This window comes from Sceloporus occidentalis, unplaced genomic scaffold (assembly GCF_023333645.1).
Source record: "Sceloporus occidentalis isolate IW3139 unplaced genomic scaffold, rSceOcc1.0.p SCAF_4, whole genome shotgun sequence".
NCBI classification, from domain to species: domain Eukaryota; kingdom Metazoa; phylum Chordata; class Lepidosauria; order Squamata; family Phrynosomatidae; genus Sceloporus; species Sceloporus occidentalis.
In genome coordinates this window covers 45,353,240-45,375,150 of record NW_028316984.1, presented here as the reverse complement: position 1 = coordinate 45,375,150, position 21,911 = coordinate 45,353,240, and the positions used below count along the sequence as shown (strand labels likewise).

General features: G+C 38.6%; 1 protein-coding gene across 5 annotated transcripts in view; it reads right to left on the bottom strand.

Annotated features, from left to right (window-relative positions):
* RBMS1 (RNA binding motif single stranded interacting protein 1) overlaps positions 1-21,911 on the bottom strand; it is a 185,252-nt gene that overhangs the window by 70,848 nt on the left and 92,493 nt on the right. For 4 of the 5 annotated variants that reach the window (XM_089519908.1, XM_089519909.1, XM_089519905.1 and 1 more), the window contains exon 2: positions 11,814-11,992. In XM_089519908.1, the coding sequence (XP_089376034.1) occupies positions 11,814-11,992 (179 nt within the window). Of the gene's footprint in view, positions 1-11,813; positions 11,993-12,496; positions 12,564-21,911 lie in introns of those variants that run through there. The other variant, XM_089519910.1, reaches the window with a different exon arrangement.

Sequence of the window (21,911 nt, the reverse complement as noted above, 5' to 3'; positions counted from 1 at the left end):
ATCACATAGATTTCAACTGGAAGAATTAAGCTCATGTTTGAATCTTCCCAGTGGAAAATGATGAGTCTGAATAGTTATTTATATGCTCATTACGTACAGTATCACTTCATTAACTAGGAGGCTGTACAGTCCAGCACTATGGAGCTGGCGATGGGATGGAGTGGGGGTGTGGTGACCACATACTGCATGCGCCAACTCCATCCCCAAAGTGGTATCACACCAGGGGCACTGAGCCAGGGTGCAGGGGCTGCCAGGGCCTGTAATCCACTCACTGCTGGCAAGCCACCATGCCGATCTCCCTTTCCACCGGGTGCACGCCCCGCCACCTCCGCTACAGCCAATGGCTGCTCACTTGCTTCCCCTCTCTCCCTGTCGCTCTAGAACTGGATCAGCTAAGCCTGCTCCAAGGCAATGGGGCTGGACAAACAGAAACGGTTCCAAGGCAATGGGGCAGAGATAGAAAGCATTGCCTTGGAGTAGGCTCAGCTGATCCAGCTCCAGGGCAACGGGGAGAGAGGGGAAGCAAGTGGGCAGTGTACGCCTGACAGGAAGGGAGATCGGCATGGCGGGTTGCCAGCAGAGACCAGATTACAGGCCCTGGCAGCCCCTGCACCCTGGCTCAGTGCCCCTGGACTGAGGGAAGGCCCCTTGCTAGCCCCCGAGGTGAAGTGGGTGCAAAAGAAGGAGATGGAAAGGATCGGGGGGATGGAGGGAGGAGGAGACTTGAATATCCGTGAAATTTCAAATTCGTGGGGGTCCCCGGAATGGATCCCCTGCAAATTCGGAGTGATGACTGTACTAGTTTTATGGAACACAAATCACCTATTGTTATAATTGTGGAAATTATAACATACATGCAAAACAGAAAAGCCAATTAAGAGCAACTTAATATGGGTCTTCCTAGTAAAACAAAAAAAATATTTAGAAACATTTAAGAATTTCAGGCTGTCACTACAGCTGTTTTCAATTGTATTTTAACTGATCAGATATTCTTGACACTCACATTTTATGGCTAACTTACAACTGAAACTGTCTTACATCTAACATGCAGTTGGGATGGATTTAACCACAGAATCATAGGACCATACAGTTGGAAGAAGCCCCAAGGGCCATCCAGTCCAACCCCTTGCCATAAAGAAATATTCAAAGCACTCCCAACAGATGGCAATCCAGCCTCTGTTTAAAAATCTTAAAGAAAGAAACTCCACCACACTCTGAGAGAGCATGTCCCATTGTCGAACAGCTCTTACTGTTGGGAAGTTCTTCCTAATGTTTAGGTAGAATCTCTTTTCCTGTAGTTTGAATCCATTGTCATATGCCCTAGTCTCTGGAGCAGTAGAAAAAAGTTTGCTCTATCCTCAATATGACATCCCTTCAAATATTAAAACAGAGCTATCATATCAGGGAGCTGGGTATGTTTAGCCTGGAGAAGAGAACAACCTTGTAGCACCGGAGCTGTCTGACAGAGAAGGCTAAATATCTCACAAAACTAAAAACTCCAGACTTCCAGAGCATCGAGCCACGACAGTCAAAGAAGTTAATGCAACAAACTGCATTAATTCTGTAGTGTAGATGCAGCCTGGTACAGATAACTTCACACATGTGCCTGTTAAGGTGGATACTCTCAGGTCTGCCTTGTACAGCATGGACAAAGTTTTGAGGAACCTTAAAGACTAACCCCAATTAGGCTTTTATAGGTCAGAACCCATACCATAAAATGCATTAAGTGTTTAAGTATGAGGACAAGTACTTGAGTCCAGAAAGAAAGAAGGATATTTTTTTAATTACTGAGGCTGGTCAAAAGGTCAAGAAACCCAAGAATTTACTATGTGTTCATACTATTATACAGAAAACAAAGGAATATAAAATCCAATAAAATAAAACAGCATGGTAGTGAGTCATTCCTAACTCTGGTAATGAATAAGCATAGCAAGATCAATAGTACAAACACACACCTAAAAAGAGCCAATTACTTTCTGTAGTGAATTATTAAGCACCAATGTGACGGCCACAGAAGCAAACCTCACAGTTTCCTTTTTATAGTTTACCAAATGGGAGGATGGGTGTCTGAGCTTGGATGTCACGTTAAAAGTAACATTACTTGCAACATGCTACTCTGAGAGGTACTAGTAGTCCCTTTACAAGCAATGGAATGATTGATGATGCTATTCAGTTTTATCATGTTACAAACAATATTTGCCACATTTTCAAGTGGGGGAGGGATTAAAATGTTCTTTTAGGACATTTTGCAGAATTTTTACAAAAATATTGCAGGTCATTTCCTTATTTCTGAATTTCTTTAAAAAGAACTGAAAGATAATGAGAACATAGGCTGCATTCCCACTTACAAATAAATTGCCAAATCAATGGATCAGTTCAGCAGCGGAGTGTGGTTCGCACTATATTTGCCCCGATCACATTTTCCTGCTGCAGAATAAAATAAAATAACTCACTTGTTGTTCATATTGACAAATGGATAGAGTCAAAATGGACCTGCTACAGCTGGCCAAAAGGCAAATTTAAAGCGATTCTGATCTGCATCTGGTTTACACTTGAGTGGAATCAATTTATAAAAAACACCCGCAGAAAAAATCAGTGTCAAAAAGATGTGGATTAAATGGGTCTAGCGCGTGGCCTCCCTCTCCGAATCGCTTCAGCGATTTGGTCCAAGTGTGAACCATGGTCATTTAAACTGGTTCAAACCGATTTGTGATCCAATTTAAAAGGCAGTGGGAATGAGGCCTTAATATACAATGGCACAAGTTACTAAAATAGTTCTGCAGTACTAACAGCAACTTATCACTGTAGTGATGGGTTGGGAAGGAAGACTTTCTAACAAGATCAGTTTTAAAAATTAACTTTCCAAGCTGTAGAAGGATGCACCAAATATAACTAAATATTTGCAGACTCTGGCTTCATGCAATGCTTTCTACTGTCTAACAAAGAGAATTACCACAGTAGGTCTTACTGTCTGTGAATTGTCCCTGGATCGTTGGAGAAGTGCGTGTGTAGGAACACCTGGCACACTTCCTCAGCATCATGGAATCGACATCTCCCTCTAGCATGATGGAATCATTCAGGGAGAGTGAATTTCCTCTTAACGCAAAGTTTTCATTAAGAGGAAATTCACTCTCCCTGAACGATTCCATCATGCTAGAGAGAGCTGACGATTCCATGATGCTGAGGAAGCATGCAAAGATTAGGAGATTGGAAGCGTGTCATAGACATGGACATTCCCTTGCTTTGTCTCCAACACTGATTTCCCTCCTTTCCTGTTTATCTTGGAGTAGTATTTACAACTATTTACAACACTAAATAAGATTGCTCTTATAACCAGAGTTTTCACTGCAAGGTAGCTGCCAGAGAAAAACAGCATTTCAGCCTTTGTGATGAAGAAAATTCAGTATCTAATCCATAAAATGTTCAAGTTTAAATGGACAAAATATGTGGCTTTTGAAACATAGAATGGAATTCAACACAGAACTTTATGCTACTGTAGTGAAAGGATCAAGAAGAAATGCATTTTTAAAAAAAATATCAAAAGAGCATTTCCTGCTTTAGTCTAAAGGAACTGCTTCCTTAACAAGCCAGCAATGGCTGCCTATGCAGACCGTGGTAACTGAAATATTGGACCTACATTGAGGTCAGGCTGCAGCTCTTCCTGCTTACTCTTAAAATCTCTGTAGAACGGAAACGGTGGGTGGGGGACAAAGAGGGAAGTCACTTTGGAGGCCAAATTACTCTGGAAAAAGTAACTCGAAACCTAGTGCTTGAAAAAAAGACACCATAGAAAGGTTTCAGAAAACTATCAGACTGCAATAACAGGACTGAAACCACAAATCCATGTATTGATTAAAAGGATAAAATGCAAACTAATGCTCAGGAGCATCAATACAAACTGTTCCCCCTACACACACATGCACACATACAGGCAGAAACACCCCATCCCACTCCTCTACCTAAACAGTGAGGAGTGGGTGGGGATGGATTCAAACTTCATATGTATGTAGAGATTTTACTTATACCAGTGCTACTCAAAGTGGTGGTCTGTAGAGCAGTGTCATTCAACCACCTATTGCCTATTAGTCCACAGTGAGTTTCTAGAAAGCAAAAAACAGTTGTAGCCAATAGGCACAAATAATGAGCCAATTATTATCCTACTCCCATATTAGAAAAAAATGCAAGTTCTCCACATCAGATAGCCTGAGAAGTACTATTTCATACCAATCAGACTAAACTTGCCAATACAGTGTTCTCTGACAGTGGTTATTTGAGATCTGACCTTTTACTAATAGGTTTTTTCTCTCCCACTTGCCCCACATAGGACTTACTGAAAGTTACCGTATGTCCAAAACGCCTTCCTCAAAATATCTGCAATGATTGCCAAGTTCTGATCCTATGATTACAAGCAATGCAGACAGATGCTTGTCCAGGGGGTGAGTGGGATGGATATGGGAGGAAATTCTTTTGGAGAATTCATGTTCCATTACTATATAACACTTATGGTTTATTACTAATTGAAATAGGAGTGAAAGAGTCTCAGATGATTATGATGATGGAGGAGGAGAGAAGAGATTCACGATTGTCTTCCTTTCAGTTCTACTACTGCTTAATAACTATGCTAGAGATATCCCGGAGTGACTAAAGAATCAGTTCCAATACTCTTCACTAAGAAAAAAAAATCTCCATGACTATAATGAGACTTGAAGCCCTACAGTATTTGGCATTGGGTATGGAATGGAACCCCAATGGATACGAAGGGACAACTGTATTTTCAAACCATAGTTGGTTGAACTTGTGGGTGTAGTATCTGGAGGGCTGACTGTACTTATAGTGTGTGTGTGTGTGTGTATACACACACACACACGCACACACATCTGTGTGTATCAGATATATAAAAAATGTATGTAGCTCAGAGGGATGAAACAAAGGTTTGTAAAAGAACAGCAAACTATTAAATGAATGTTTTAAAGCAGGGGTAGGCAACCTTTTTGAGCCGGGGGCCGGGTTGCTGTCCCTCAGACAACTGGGGGGCTGAAGCCAAAAAATAAATAATTAAATATTTTTTTAAAAAAAAAATTAAATATATAAATAAACCAGGACAAATGTAGGACAAAATTTTCAAATGGAAGACACTTTTTAAAAAAAAAATGGAGGACACGTGAAAAAATTTGCTGATTTTTTAAAAAATGTTAATATAAATGCATGTTTCTGAGGCTTCTATAGACAATTGCCCCCCAAAGGCCCCGGCAGCAATCGGCGGCAGGACCGGGCTGGGGCCGGTCCCAAGGCCTTGCTGGGCTGCATCTGGCCTTGCTGGGCTGCCTACCCGTTTTAAAGGTACAGTTGGCCCTCTATTTTCGCAGGAGATTTGTTCCAGACACCCCTGCCCCCGCAAAAATGGAGGGTCGCACTTATTCAAGCCCCATAGGTTTGAATGGAGCACACCCCTGTGCTTGCGGCAAGGGCGTGTGCCATTGCAAATAGCAGAGATCGCCCCTTTGTGTATATTCAAGGGCGTGGATCACAGATCTGCGCATCAGGAGGAGTGACTAGATTAAGCTGACAGCTATTTTTGGCTATATTAAATGGGAACATTTGAAACAGATTTATTTGGGAAGGGGCTAGAATTTCTGGTCGGAAAATTCAATTCTCTGTCCAACTAATGCACTGAAAACCACCAGGGATGAGAATTCAACTCTGGCTTTCCACTTCTCCAGATGGTAGCCTTTAGGATTTACTGCTTAGTGGAGAATTCCAGTAATCTGGGCACTTGCCTTTATCCAGGAACTTCTGGGGTACTTCTTCATAACAACATATTAGCTGAAGCAAACAACAAACAAGCTTAGTGGATGAACCTAGTTACGAACAGCATAATTTTGGGAAGAGGCCAAATAATTTTAGCCAGGAGAACAGGAAATGGTATACTGTATCTTGAAACGTATTGACCAGTGTAATTATTCAGCTAAAATTTTGAAGCAAGTACTTCAATATTAGTTGCAACACTGAATAAAATTGTGTTTAAGCACATTTCTCAAGATCAAAACTGGATCCATGAACAATATTAAAAACACTGAAACAATTTACAGATATTTCTTTCTAAAGTCTGATTCAAACAATTACATTTTTGAAGGAGTCTCAGTAAAGGCAGTTTCTTTCCATGCCCTCGTTATTAAATGGTGCTGCCCATTGCTATTCAACTGTCATAAATAAATATGTATACTGCTACAGGTGGTAGATGATCAGCTTCTGCACAAAAAGCATAACACAAACAACTCATTTCCTCAGCCTGCTTGTATGTCTCTAGTTCAAATATGCAGTGTGTATGCTAAGACCAAGAAGATATTAATGACATGCTACCAAAAGTACAGCATCTACAGATTGAATTTGAAACATACCATTCAGTTAAGACCAGTATGATTATCAATCATGTCAACCATGAAGAGGATTTCTTTCTGAATTACTACCTATATTTTAGCCCAAATACAATTCAGGTGTGCTGCCCCACGGCCTACCTGACATATAACACTCACAGGAACCTGAAAGTAGAAGCTTCTTTTTAGTGAGGCTGGGGAGAATGGAAAGAATTCAGACCACTTGGGGAGAAGGGCACAATAAACTGGTCAAGTTCTTTGAATTCTTCTTGCCTATTAAGAGTTTTAATGTTGTGACATAAAATCTGTCTTCACTGGCACAAAGTATAGTTATCACTACTTTTGCCAAGAAAACAAGAGCAGAACAGACTAAATATCTGTACGTCACTGTCTTGTTGAAATAAAACAGTTTTCATGAGGCATCGAAACAGCAGCAAGGAAAGAAAATAAGAGATCTTCCAGGATAAACAATTCCACATCCTGGATGCTCCTGTTGCACTTCTAAATATTAGCTTTTAAATCATAAAAGTAATTTCAACTACAGAAGCAGCTGCATGATAGGTCTGTGTGTGACCTAGAGCTCTGGCATTCATCTTATTCAGCCACAATCCATCCAACCAATTAAAAGAATAAGTACAGTTCCTTCCCCCCCCCCCCATTTATGGGGGTCAGGGGCACAACTCCCCTCTCATGAAAGTAGAAAACCTGTGAATATAAATAAATATTCCACAGAATTTCACTGGAGGACCTAGAGATTTCTAGGAAGAATATATTAATAAAATTTGCAAATCATCAAATCCATGAAAGGGAAATCAGTGAATGTAGGGGGCCGATTATAATTCTGCTGCTTCTCTTCAACAACACGATTCATTCCCTTACATCCATAAGTGCAACAGAATCATTGGCTTTTAGAAGAAACTGACCGCTATGTCTCCCTCTGAGTTGGTGGTCAGAATGACTCAAGTACAGGACATTTATGAATCAGTGAGTCAAGCAGAAATAAAGCAGACTTTCAGTTGTCTTAAAGAATGAGAACAGCAGCAGTTTCCTATGGGAAATCTATTTCATTCATATGTCACTTTCCTCTTAAAATGGTACCAAAGACACAAGGTGACTCACAAAAAATCTTGATTGTATACTATTTCTCTAGAAGTAAGTTCCACTGAGAAGACTTGTATGGGGTGGTACTGTTGACATCTAATAGCAACGAGACACATATGAGTGAAACCTAGCATCCCACCACCAGAAAGAACTGCAGGCCACAAAGAATACTAGTCTGAATGGAATTATAACACATATGGCTACAAAAAGTATTAAGTTATGCAGAAGTGATGTCAGTGATACATGTAAGTGCATAATGATTTAGAAAATGTGTGCAGTTTTGGGAGACAGTACCTGAACAGAAAAGCAACAGAAAAGCTTAATAATTTGAATTTACAATTATCTTCAAATTCCATTTAGGATTTTGTAAAAACTGTCTACAATTTTTTTACAGTTTTAGTATTAAATCGGTTTTCTGAAGATTAGTTATAAATATTTTGTAGGTTTTAAAAGCACATATCTGAAAGTTTTAGTTTCTTATATTTCTTGTACTACTAAGTCATTCTTTATAATGACCCTGTGACCCATCCATTCTGCCAGAGCACAGAGGGGATTTGCAGTGGTAATTGTACCCCTATTTTTATTTTCTTAAACTAGCTGCTTTTTTTAAAAGAAATATTGATTAAAATACAACAAACGGTTATATACAACATATAAATACTATGACTAGACTAATAAACAAAAACCAACAAAACACTTAAAATCACTTCCCCTCCTTCAAACTGAAGACATCTGTTCTTTATGTGCTTTCTAAGTTTCCTACACTTTTTCCTGTTAAATTTTACAACCTTTTCTTTTTGACCGATATATTGTGTATTATTATTATTATTATTATTATTATTATTTTAATATATTAGTGCATATACAAATTAGACATATAATTTATGTTCAATTCTTAAATGTATCTAATTTCCTGTATTCTATACATTTTCCTTCATTTGTACACTCTATATTTACCAATATTTTATTTCCATTATATTGTATCATTTATATTCACATACCACAAATAAAATTACATTCTTAGATTGTTGTATGCTCACTTACACTTAGTCTGTTGTTTTCTTTGTTTTCCCTTCTAAATATCTGCCTATAGGTAGCCAAATATCCTCCCATCTTTTTTCATTACCTTCTCTTAACATATTTGTATGTTTGTCTGATTCTAACATTTCATACAGTTTTATAAGCCAATCTTTTATTAACAGTGCATCTTTACTTTTCCATTTTCTTGCTATTACCATTCTGGCCACTGTTACCATATAAAATAAAATTTTCCCGTATTTGCTCTTCAATTTTGCATCACTTATTATTCCTAATAGAAAATTTTTTTTTGGCATTTAACATATCTTCCGTTTCCTGATGAATTAGACTCCAAAAGTTTTTAATTTTTTTGCACTCCCACCACATATGCATAAAATTCCCTAGCTGCTTTTCTAATTGCAATTCTATTTACTGTCTATATGAAATCCCTAACACACCTGTATAATAATACAAGTGATGTGCCCCCGCTCATATTTTAGTTCATAAGCTTGCCAAAATCTTATGCAAATCAAAATGGTTTTGAATAGAACACATGCAAACTAGGCATTATTAACCATGCTTTTGTAGCAGAATAAAGCAAGGCGTCCTAGTGACGATTCTAGGGTTAGGGAGCGCGCACCAACCGCACGCTCCCTAACCCTAGTATGTCACAGTGGCGGTGTAATGGCAGCCTCCTGTCCACATGGGGGCCACCATTGTGACGTAAGCGACGCACAACGCATAGATGTTGAAACGCATAGATGTTGCCAATGGCGCACCTGTAACATCCGCATGGCATCCCAAGAAGAACCCATTTTTTCTAGTTTTTTTGTGAGTGGAGGGACACTGCGCAGTTTGATTGCTGTGGTGTCCCTCTGGATGAAACCTAGGCACCTCCAGCCCGCCCTTTTGGGGCAGTCGAGAGCTCCAAAGTTTTACATATTAGAGACAGGACATCATGTTTTAGTGTGAAACCCATACTGTAACAATATAGGTTTTACTCTATGACATCTACAAAAAAAATGTGGGGCAGTCAAGAAAAAACTTCCACAAAAGTACTATGCTACCAAATGTTCAAATCTTCGTTCAAAATATGTTCTTAGGTTTTGAACCCAGTAAATGCTTCCATGCCAAGTTCCCCTGGGAGATTTAATATGACAATTTTAAAATGCAAAGGACTGTATAAAACTACCTAAAGAAAAATCCAATTCAACAGAATTAAAAAATCATTCTGCAGTCTCAACATCTGTTTCTGAAAAGTAGCAGAAATTGGAATTGAGTTACCTAACAAAGAACTGAACTGGTAAACCTGTGTTTCAAAATAGGATAACCAATTGAAAATACTCTATTCTAGTTATAAATCCACTAATGCGAATTTGAAAACATATTCTCCCAGACTGAATGCTGAGTGTCTGACATACAATATATTGAAGTATGTTCCAATATGGCAAGTTAGATAAATAAAGATAGCAAATGGAAGTTGGACCACATATGAATCAAGAATGGCAACAACTCTTCCCCAATGAAGCCACCATCCCCACATCAATCTATAAAGAAGTGTACAAGCTAATACAAAAAGTATGCAAAATTTCAACTGTACAGTCACTGATAAAAGCTTTCTCAAGCAGCTTCCAAGAAAAAGAAGAAGAATTATCAAAAATGAAAACATGTTCAAGTTTATCACTGGCAGTACTCTATGCCAAAACTGAGCTGAATACAGTGAATACTTTTGGAACCAAACTGATGCTGACACATATGAGCTACACAAGTACATAAATTTTTTCAAGTCATCTCTATTAAAACTGTACTTGATAGTTAGCTGTTTACATCTATCTGAAATGGTGGTCACAGTGCTGTACACAATACACTTTCACAGAAGTGAAACCAAAAGTCATTAATTTGCTGAAGATCAGGTTCATTTAGAACAGCGTACAAGACTAGGGGGTGAAACAGTTGGGTGTGGGCACTAATCCTCCCACCCCAGCAGACACTAATCCTCTTTTGCATACCCTCCCACCCTGAGGCCTGCCATTAGCAACAGAATAATACACATGCAAATCACTCCTGCCTTTCCAGGTTCACATAGTATATATATACCCAACCCCTTTCCAGGCCAGCATTCTCTGAAGATGCCAGCCACAGATGCTGGTGAAACATCAGGAATAAACTCTTATAGAACATGGCCACACAGCCCGAAAAACCCACAAAAAACTTAAGTCAACTATTTGAGATCTCCCTGAGAAGAATTCTACATACTGTTTTTCGTATTTCCTGACTGACTCAGTATAAACTCAATGGGTAAGATCCAAAGAAATTTGAGCAGAAAGTACTAAGTGCCAATAGTACTATTCTACATATGCCAATAGAAGAGCTCACACTAGAATACACAAGGACTTTAATAGACAGGCTCTGTTGTAGTTCTTATGATTCTACATGTGCAAACCCTTGTGCTTGTGGAATATCAGAAATGGAATGGGTTACTTTTTTCATGTGACACACTATGCAAAGCATAAAACAATCCTTCCATGGCTATAATATAGGTTTTGCAAATCAAAAGGACACTTGTGGACCCAAAGCAACACAATCAAAAACTTACATAATGAGCAGTACAAATGTGTGGTAGCTTTTACACCAAAGACTAGATTATCAAGCTAAGAGAATCCCTTTCCAACGAAGTATACCAACAGTAGCCTTATGCAGATAGATAAACACAGGCCCTTCCAAGTGAGTTGCCTGCCAGATGCACAATTAAAGATGCTCTGAAACATGCCACGGGTGAGCTCAAATGCTTGGCTTTCTACCTTCTCTCTCTATATCTATATCTATATCTATATCATCCATCCATCCATCCATCCATCTATTTGTAATGAGTATAAAATGAATGTATCCTCTCCCTTTCCTATTTGCCTCTGGACAAAAAAAAAAAAAAAAAAAAAAAAAAAAAAAAAGTAGGGGGTATATAGAAAGGAGATAGAAGAAGTAGCCAGTCTTTTAGTGGAAAATTTCTAGGTGGCCAGCATTTTCCAGTGTTCAAAAAGATGAACAAAATTGTCTCTTCTTCCCTGAAATTCTACTATAGGAAAACTGGGGTAGTAAGTGTCCAGGACTCCATTCAGTTCTCGTACAGAAACAAGCCCCTGTGTTCAGAATACTTTTGTTCTGTTTGACTTTTGCATCAGTTTGCTGAGGTCTCAAACTTCAAGCAAAAATAAAACAAGAAAAAGCAGATTGAACAAGACTAAGGTCTGCCTGTGCTCTGATGTAAAACAACAAACTTTAATATAAGGTATTTCTCAATCCACTTTCAAGATGCATACTTACGGTTGGCATAATTTTACTAAGTCTTGGTCGGTGGTGTTTGGAGGCAGCCCTCTGATGTAAAGGTTTGTTTTACTTAATTGATCCCATCCTGAGTTGCTGCTGCTGCTGCTGCTGTTGTTATTGCTGCTGGTGATGCTGGGGCTGGGAGGAGCCATTGGGTGCGCAGGCACAATCGGCTGCTGCAAAGTAAACAAAGAAGGATCAGCTGAAAGAACAGGGAGCACATGCAACAGAAAATTCACAACACTCTCAGGAGCATCTGATTGTGCTGAAAACAACAGAATATGGGGTTTTAACTGTGTTTCAGATATGCTCATTTCCACAGTGCTCATGGGCATGTCATGGTGCAAATAAATTTCAGCAGAACTCCATTGCTCATACTGCTGTATCAGCTATATAGCATTCTTTATGATGCTGTGGGAATTGTTGCCGTCCTCCAGATGCTGTCAAATTCCAACTCTCCCCACACTGGCTATGTTGGCTAGGACTGCTGAGAGTTGCATTCCAGCAACATCTGGAGGGGTACATAATCTGTTCTCAGAAACAGGCAGATACACTTTAAGATGATAATGTCCAATTCAAAAGGCCCTGAGAAATGTTATTGGCCTTATACCAATGGCGCACTGTATAGATTAAAAGAATGAAGGCATATGCATCTATTATGGTCAAGTAAATCCGGCTACCTTGAAGAAGTTGTTTAAGTGTCACTTCAGATTGGGCTGAGGATACCTATACAGTGGACCCTTGTTATACGCTGGGGTTTGGTTCCAAGATCCCCTGTGGATAACAAAATCTGTGGATGCTCAAGTCCCATTAGATATAATGATATAGAAAAATGGTGTCCCTTATAAAAATGGAAAATCAAGGTTTGGTATTTGAAATTTATACTTTTTTTGAACATTTTCAAACCATGGATGCTCGAATCCATGTATTTTTTTAAAAATAATAATAACCTCAAAAACTTGTTTGTTTATTTGTTTGTTTAAACAACCAATGTGCAGGACTAAATCAGAAAATTAAGTAGAAAAATGCAGTTCAGATGTTAACAGCACTACCTTAAAAGGATTTGTCCTTTAAAAAGTGTTCTTTTAACACCAGTTATTTTGGTTGAACCTATGTTAGTTGAAGGATTTGTCTCTGAATGGAATTTCTTGCACTAAAAACATAAAGCGATTAAAAAGAAACAACTGACACTGGATACTGATTTAATGATGAACAACTGCCAATAAACCATTAAAACTAAAATGTTTCAATTCAAACAGTTGTTGTTCCAGTAAGAGGGTTGGAAAATACTAATAACAGCCACACTTTAACCAAAAAACAAGACAAAACAAAAACAATTAAAAGGGGAGTTTTTTTTTTAAGAAGCCATTTGGTTTAAACCATACAACTCTGCTTTTACCTTTATTATTATTGTTTTTAATGATTTTACACTTTTAAAAATTTAATGGTGTTTCAATATGACAATAGGTTTCATTTTGTTTTTAGTCTTTAGCTTTAGTGCGCTTTGCTAATATGGTGCTTTACCAAAAATATTGATTATTATTTTTACTTTCACATTCTTTTTTGGAGGCCTAGCACTATTGTACATTTAATAAGTGACAGTATAAATATGGTTTAGGCTTTTATATGCACTGGCAAGTTAAAAAAAAAGCTACAATTTACTTTAAGGCGATAGTGACTTTATGGCAGTGGACTGGAACCTAACCTGCCATATTAGTGAAGTATGGCTGTATTGTTTTCTTTGCAATTAGCATATGTAATTAATAGGTATCATCAGTTATGTAAGTTATTCCTGTCCAATTCCAATCTAGTGGCTCTTATTTGGCCAGATACCATAATATATTCTATCTGGTGTTTAGTTTTCTTTTGAGTTTCCAAACTTTGAATAAAATCTCATGTTTCATAACATATGCCCACAAGATTTGGATCTGAGTATAAGTGGAGCTGGTACCATCAGGAGAGGAAAGAATCTAAAGTAAAAAATTCAGATCAGAGCCTTATCCATCTAGATATTATGATGTTTACAATCAGAAATATAATTAAATAATTGGCAAGCACTTCAGACCTACTAATGCTTGAATCCATACACTTTGCATTAGTGCATTTCCATACACATTCCTTCACATTTGCAGTTTTGACTTTTGCGGCTTTGATTATTCATAGATTTTATTATCAGTGAACTAGCACTCCCTAAGCCAATTGCCCCCAACAAGCTGGGTACTCATTTTACCAACGACTTACAAAAGGATGGAAGGCTGAGTCAGCCTTGGAGCTCTCCTCAGGATTGAGTTTACAGCGCTGTGGCAGTAGCATCAGCAATTAACCCACCAGGGCTCCTATTTGTACTTATTAGTGAAGTCAGCTGTAGCTACTGTAAGGCTTGCCATAATTACATTAAGAGTGGATTACAGAGGTGTACCTTTGTTCTCAGAAGCGGCAATTAGTTCCGAAAGCAAAAGCACAGATCTTATTGGGCAAGTGTCCATAAAATCATGTTACACCAAGCACAATTCAAGGTGTTGAGGATTACCTTTTAAAGTCCTAAACATCTTAGATCCCAGATTAGAAAACAATTCATTCCTTTCATACCAACCTCTCCACTAAGTAAAATGAGGAAGAGAGTCTGGAAGTAAATAGTTATACGTAATGCTGTTAGCTGTAAGAATGTCTTTTTAAGGGGAAGGAGTGGTTCACATGGTTTAAGGAAATGCAGTAAAGAAAGTGAAATTTTAAAAGGTGGCAGGGAGTGGGGGAAAGGAAGAGTTTTAAACCCTGGAAGAAAGGATAGGTTTTAGTATTGGGTTTGGGCATTGTCTGAGGACTGGGAGGTAACTTTAGGGGAATTTTATATTGGGGGGGAGGGAGGAAATCAGAAGAGAGAAAAATGGATCTGATTCGCCACAAAAAAAAATTAAAAGGGTGGCTGAAATATGCCTGAAGGGATATTAATGAAGTAACTTAGCACACTCCAAAAGCCACTATTAGAAAAAGTAATGTGCTGCCTCTTCAGAGGTCAGCAACTAGTAACAGAATGAATTATCCCATCCCTGGATAATGTTTCAAGCTCTGCTCTCCATGCCTCACCTAGTGACAAGAAATAATATCTTAGCTTATTGTAGTTTAGGGACTACACAACCTTTCCCAGTGAAGTATGGGTTCTCAAAATCTTTCACCAAAAGCTGAAGACACTTCCATTCCCATAGGCTTTTGCCTGCTAGCATAAGTTATTTTATTTATGGCCACGGGAGGAGGGGGGGGGATATGTGGCCAGTTGTTCAGACTGCAATTCCAATTAGCGACTCCCAACATCCTTCACCAGGCTCTTGCTTAAATAGAATTTGAAAGCAGAGACTGAACTGGTTAGCAAACTCTGGTGAATAAAGAGCCCATTATTAGGCTGATGCTAATGTGATGTGTAATGTTTGAAGTTCATGCTTAACTCCATGATTCCCTGGAAGTAAAAAGATAATGGCTGCATCCACACTGCAGAAATAATCTGGTTTGACACCACTTGAAACACCACAGCTCCTTGCAATGGAACTCTGGGAATTGAAATTTGTTGGGGCACCACAGCCCCAACAATCTACAATTCCCAGAATTCCATAGCATGGGCCTGTGGCATTTAAAGTGGCATCAAACCGGATTATTTCAGAAATGCAGATGCAGCTTATGAAAATACATGCTAGGGAGGAGAGGAATACATGCCATTACCCTGCTTCCAATCTCTTTAACAATAGTTAAGGAATCAGCAGTGTTACATTTAAAGTGCATCATCATAGCATAAACTCCCATTCCTCATTCTTTAAGGACTTCAGAGCTGCTACATATGGTTCCTAAGCAGCTTTCCACTCAACCTCATAAGAGGCATCATGCAACTTCATAACATACTCTGGGAGATAGTTATCCTCTCCATAAAGACTTGGACAAATGGTCTGCAGCAATCAGTACATCCTGTCCTTCTGGACACTATGGACCCACAACAGTGCAGTAGATGACCATTCCTGGAACTACTGATTCTCTGTGCTTATTTAATTATAGGTCGCCGTTTCTTTACGTGGGGGATCCATTCTGGATTCCCCCGTGTAAAATGAATACTGCCTATGCTCGAGCCCCATTTAAATGAATGGGGCTCATGCATGTGGCGCGCCACGGACACGCACCCCATTTGTCCCTATGGGATGTATTGCCCCTTCTCCCTGTGTGACGCGGGTGCACTGTATGTCCTAGTGTGCTATTTAATTATTACTTAATTATGGCCCGGTACATGCCTGCTTCTTCTGTCTGGGCTGGTGGCAGTGTTTTTTCCTTCACAGGAAAGCCACAGCCACCAAATCATGCAGATTCCCTGCGGAGGAAAAAGAACCTGCAAAAGCGGGTTCTTTTTATGCCATGGCAGTGGCGTAACAAGTGCACCAATGGCGCACTGGTTACGTAAGCGCTGTGTGGCACTGTGTGGCACTGTGTGGCTGCCACGTGGCACTTGCGTAACAATGGCAGCACTCATATGTACAGGGTGCCGTCATTGTGACACCCTCGTCATGTGCTAGGGTTGAGGTGTGTGTGGGCGGAGCGCCCCGAGGCAACTCTAGCACATGGCAAGGACGTTGCAAAGGGCTGGTCTGTACCAGTCCTATGTCTTAGACCAGCCTCAACAGTTACATTTTATAAATCAAGACTTCTTTAATAGGCACCTGAATTTAATAATAAAATTAGTAATCAATACTATATCCTTAATATCAAACATATATTTGAAAAGCGTATGAAAATGTGCTACAACAATGTTTAGCTTATTTTACGGATGGCTATCTATATTAGCTGTACCTGACAAAAAAATTGCAACTTCTGATACAACTATGCTATATTTAAGTTAAGTTAGGACAATCAACTGGTCACAGCCTAAAGATCAGTGTGCATAGTTATACTACTCTTTAAGTGACCTTGGGTTTAGAATTACTATTGCTACGGATTGTAACACATTCAGAGGTTTTTTTGTTCTCTTATAAATATTCTGTATATTCTGATCCACAGGAAACTCCTGTCTTTTTGCCTACAGATCAATACATGTTGGGTGGGGTGGGGGGTGGGGGTATTTAGCAAATCCTTTGGACTTCTGAGGGTAGCCCAGGGCTGGGGCTCTAGCAGCAGCTCCCAGTTCTCTCAGTTATGTCAGCCTGGAACTGAGGCAGAAAAAAAAGGAAACCTCTTGCTGGATAGGCCAAGATGCACAGGTGGCTCCCTGGGCCTTCTTTAAAGTATTCCCTGAGTCTTTATAGTCTTCTTTTATATTTTTTGCTTCTTGGTCCCTCTACATTTGTCACTTGTAAAAATAGCTGAACTAGTGATTCAAGAGTTTGGTAAATGTACTTTTTAAAAAAAAACTCCCAATGCTCTGAATCTTCCAACCAGCATGGCCACTGGATATTTTACCAGTTCAGTGTGAACATGGAGTATTTCCAAGCTCTGTTATTTTATTGCTCTAGTCCCTCTGGAATTATTTAAGTCTTAAATGGAGCACTAACATGGTTAAACTAATGTGAATCTAAACATAAATGTTTGCTTATTATGCAACTGAATAAAAAAATCTAATTTTCTGTTCAAATCCCTTGGAAAGAGGTAATAAGAAGAGACAGCATAAGACAAAAGCTATGAGAAACCATCTTAGGTTGAAGTGCTAGTTGAGGCTCATGATAATTTGAACAATCTTGCCATTAACATTCAACTTGCAACAAAGAATTAAATGTGAAGTATCTCCTTTAATCCACTTAACTTTCATGACTTTTACTAAGCTACTGTTTTGACATACTAAAGACCTGCAGGTATTGCTTTAAAGTATGTGAATGAGAGAAATGCCACCCTTGCTCAATTCTAGCCATGAGTGATTAAACTAAGATAAATGACTGCTTATACAAAGTGTCCTTGAATTTGAAAAGGGAGAACTGAAGTTGAAGTAGTTATTGCCCTTCATTTAAAAAACAGCAACACTGAACAACTTTATCAAGTTGATGCTTGCAGAGAGTTTGGTGTTGCCATTCAAAGCATAATAGAGAGTAGAGGAGCAATCTTTCAAAAGTCTTCAAGAACTGAATGTGTGTATTCTATATAGAGCCTATTTAGAGATACATATCCTCACATTTGTTATATCTGGGTAATGAATTTTAATTTACTTTGTTTTTACCAAAGAAAAGTGCATGCTGTCTTACAGATGAACTGCAAGTTGCCACACTTAAAACAAATGAGAAGAAACATTAAAAATAGAAGTTATTAACATAATACGAAAACAAACAGATAAAAAAGTCCACATATATCTGGGCTTCCAAACAGCAAAACATTCAAACTTCACTTTTTAAATCTTTAATGGCTTCATAATAATCACTTTTTGTGAGAAAACAGTCAGAAAATTAAGGGCTTCCCTCTAATATGTATTTCACTGATAATTTTGTCAGAGAAAACAAATTTAGTAAAAAAAAATATTTAAATTAGTAAAATTTATTTTTTTTTAAAAAGTAATTTTCCAATTTAAATTAGTATTTAAATAAGTGTGTGTGTGTGTGTGTGTGTGTGTGTGTGTAAGTATATATATATGAGAAAGGAGGGACAGAAATAGTCTGCTTTCCCAGTTAAGTTTCTAGTTATGAGTCAGTGTTTATATTAGAGGTGAGTGATTTAATACATTTAAAGAATAACCAACTAAACCTTTAACCACAAATATCCTCTCAATCACTGCTTGGCATGAAGTTCAAGGACAAAGTGTTGAGAGTATATCACAAAGCACTGGTTGGCATCCAACATTTTTCAGGATTAGTGGAAAGGCATTTCTGCTTATACAACGTCCACCACCTCCCTCAATTTCCACACCAACTCCTCCCTCCTGCAATTGCAGGTTGATTTCAAGAACCTTTGGGTTGATCATAGGGTCCTGTTTAGGAGACAGGGAGCAGGAAAATCCTGTTAGTCCAGTTGAAGTTTAGTCATATTTTCTAGGAGCCAAATCAGCTGCATCACAGATCTGTATACCTCCCTGTCTTACCTGGAATGCATATGTCCTAGTACAGTGGTCCCCAAACTTTGCTCCTCTTGGTATTTTGTACCTGCTTGCAGAAGCCCCAGCCAGCTTGTCCAACAATCAGAAATTCTAGGAGCTGACGTTCAAAACGTCTGGAGGACCAAAGTTTGGGGATCAGGGTCATAATAGAACTACCAAGAGAATAGTCATGTTAGTGTATGACTATGATTTGCAGATGATTGATTTTCTTAATTTTTCTTTAACAAAACTGAAAATATTACTATAATCCTTATAATGCAATTCTTACACATTATGCTGATGACACACAGCTCTAATACTTCTTTCCACCACATTCCACTGAATGCTAAACCAGTGCCTGTAATGGACTGGATGAGGGTGAAAAATACTGGGGCTTAATCCATACAACATAAGTGTTCCTAAACAGTCAAAATACAGATTTGGAAATAGGGATGCAGTATATGCTGGCTGAGGTTACATTTCCTTGAAGATGCAGGTTCACAGTCTGGGGTATTCCTGGATTTAATCCTGAGTATGGAGACCTATGTTTTGGAGGTATCCTGGGATGCATGTAACTATTAAAGTTAGTGTGCCAACTGGGTCACTCCTAGAGAAGTCTGAACTGTCCATCCTGCCATCTGATGCTGACACAAGTCAGTCACCAGACCAGCACGGTAATGGGCAAGTGTTCACCTGCCGCCACACTATGGATCCACCACTACAGCTGCATGGCCCTTACCTACCACAGCTGTCACATCATCCCTGAAGGTCCCTGCTGAGGCCTCTAAGGGTGAAAATGGGGCACCTGGCTACACCCATATTGCCCGGCACCCCCTTCCAACATCACAAGCCATGGTGGAGGCCTTCAAAGAGGACGCAACAGTGTCAGCAGGTATGGGTCGCATGGGCTCCTGGCTGTTAGCTAACACTTTGTAAACTGCTTAGACTGCTTAATTCACTATGAAAACAGTATAGAAATGTAAAGTGTTATTGCTATTGTATAGCTAGTTGTTGTTGTGTGCCTTCAAGACATTTCCAAATTACGGTGACTACTGTAAATGAACCTACTGCTAGGTTTTCTTGGCAAATGTCTTCAGAGGGCTTGGCCATTGTCATCATCTGAGACTGAGAAAATGTGACATAGCAAGTTACTAAAAGTGGCTCATTATTAAGAAGCAACATCCAGGAATTAAGAAAGCTATACCTGGGATAACAATAATACTTTCCAAATATTTAAATGAACACTATGGCTACATTCTCACATAACAAGAAACCAGGATTTCTTGCTGGTTTATGAATCCCGGCTTATCTCGTGACCAAATCAGATCTGGTACAAAGCAGAACACTGGATATCACAATAAGCTATTCCCTACTACTTAGTTTTATTTGCTGGTCTGAAAGGAGAAGTGAGTAGGTTCTTTGCACCAACATACTGCTCATTCACAGTATGACAGAAATTATTGCGCTGTTGTTGCTGATACTGTGTGTTCAAAACAAAAATAAAACAAAACACAAAGAAATGCATTAAAGAAAATGTATTATTTCAAGCAAAGCCTGTGAACCATATTATTTGAAAATACCTGGCCCTTCAGTTACAGAATACAGTATTAGCTATAGTTACTGATGAAATGATACATACAAATAGACCAGCAAAGCTCTTATGCATCCATTCAACTTTATCCCCATATGTTCAGATACAATTTCTTCACCCACAAACATAAACAAAATAAACAGAGAGATGGCAGATCCTGTGTCAGCCAGAAAAATCCATCTGTGGTCTCATCCTGTGACAAAACAACCTAGCAACAATCCTTGTGCCACCAACACTATGGAGTTTGCCAAAGAGGCAGATGCGTCTCTGAACAGATATGCTTAGTGTAGCATTTCCCATCATAACTGTAGTTTTAAAGGCAAGAGAACAATATTAGGATGCAAATGTAATTTGACAAGGCCAGCCATTAATAGGAAATGTATTTTAAAATGCTCATGCTAATGCAGGATTATTTGAAGCTGTCAAGGAGATTCTCGCTGACAAGGCGTGTGGCCTGTGATATCTGAATTCTTTCAGAGGCAATTCCAACACAAACATCAAAGACAGGACAATCTGAATCAATCATGTTTGTTTGTATTAAACATGGAACCTTTGCCTCTTCCTGATGGGCTCAGAAAAGACTACCACTCTTTGGCCATTTTTCTGAAAGAGATACTGCTACAATTACTCAGAACAATCAACGCTTGGTAAACATTTGCGCTGAATTTCACATTCTGTATCTGCAACGAGTTTAACTTTAACCCAACTGTTTTTAGTACTTCAACAGAACAAAGTTTGATCCATTTTAACTAAAACCCTTCCCCCATCCTGTTGTTTTCACTGTTTTGAAAGGAAAAAAAAAAACTGGTTTTCCCCTCATTTCCAGACAGAAGGCCACTTTGCTCACTTCACATTCACTCTAAAGTTTTTAGAACACTAAGAAAAATTGAGTATTTTATTCCATAAATATCATTTAAATATTATAATTGGTCTTAAAGTGGGATTCTTAAATCTATATGAAGCAAACATAATAAAAGGTTAATAGGTAAAATGCTATATTTTCACTGGAAAAATCTAGTTGATTAGAAGATGCTGAAAACATCTAAATCTTTTCTCCTCACTGCTACATATTGTGAGGCACACACATATCTGAAAATAAATCCCACTGAACCCAATGGGACCTCTGTAGGAGATTACAATGAAAATTTCTTAAGCTCAGATTTCTAGTTTCCAAAATTTTATGATTCAACATTACATTTGTTTGACCTTTTTTTTTTTTTTAATGTACTAATTGAATTTCCAAACTTTGTGGGAATCATCTCTCAGCAATGTCTAGTTTTAAAGAAAACTTTGCAACACTTCCTCTTTCCTTTGCAATTATGAATCACAGAACAGGAGCACGGCAGATCTCGGAATGCTGCACAAGGATACCATCCAACAAGTGCCAAACCTATACCTTTCCCATTTGAAGCAAAGAGTGTTTGCATGAGGAAAAAACATTTTGATGGAATTCACCATAAATACAATCTTTCCAAAATGTTAT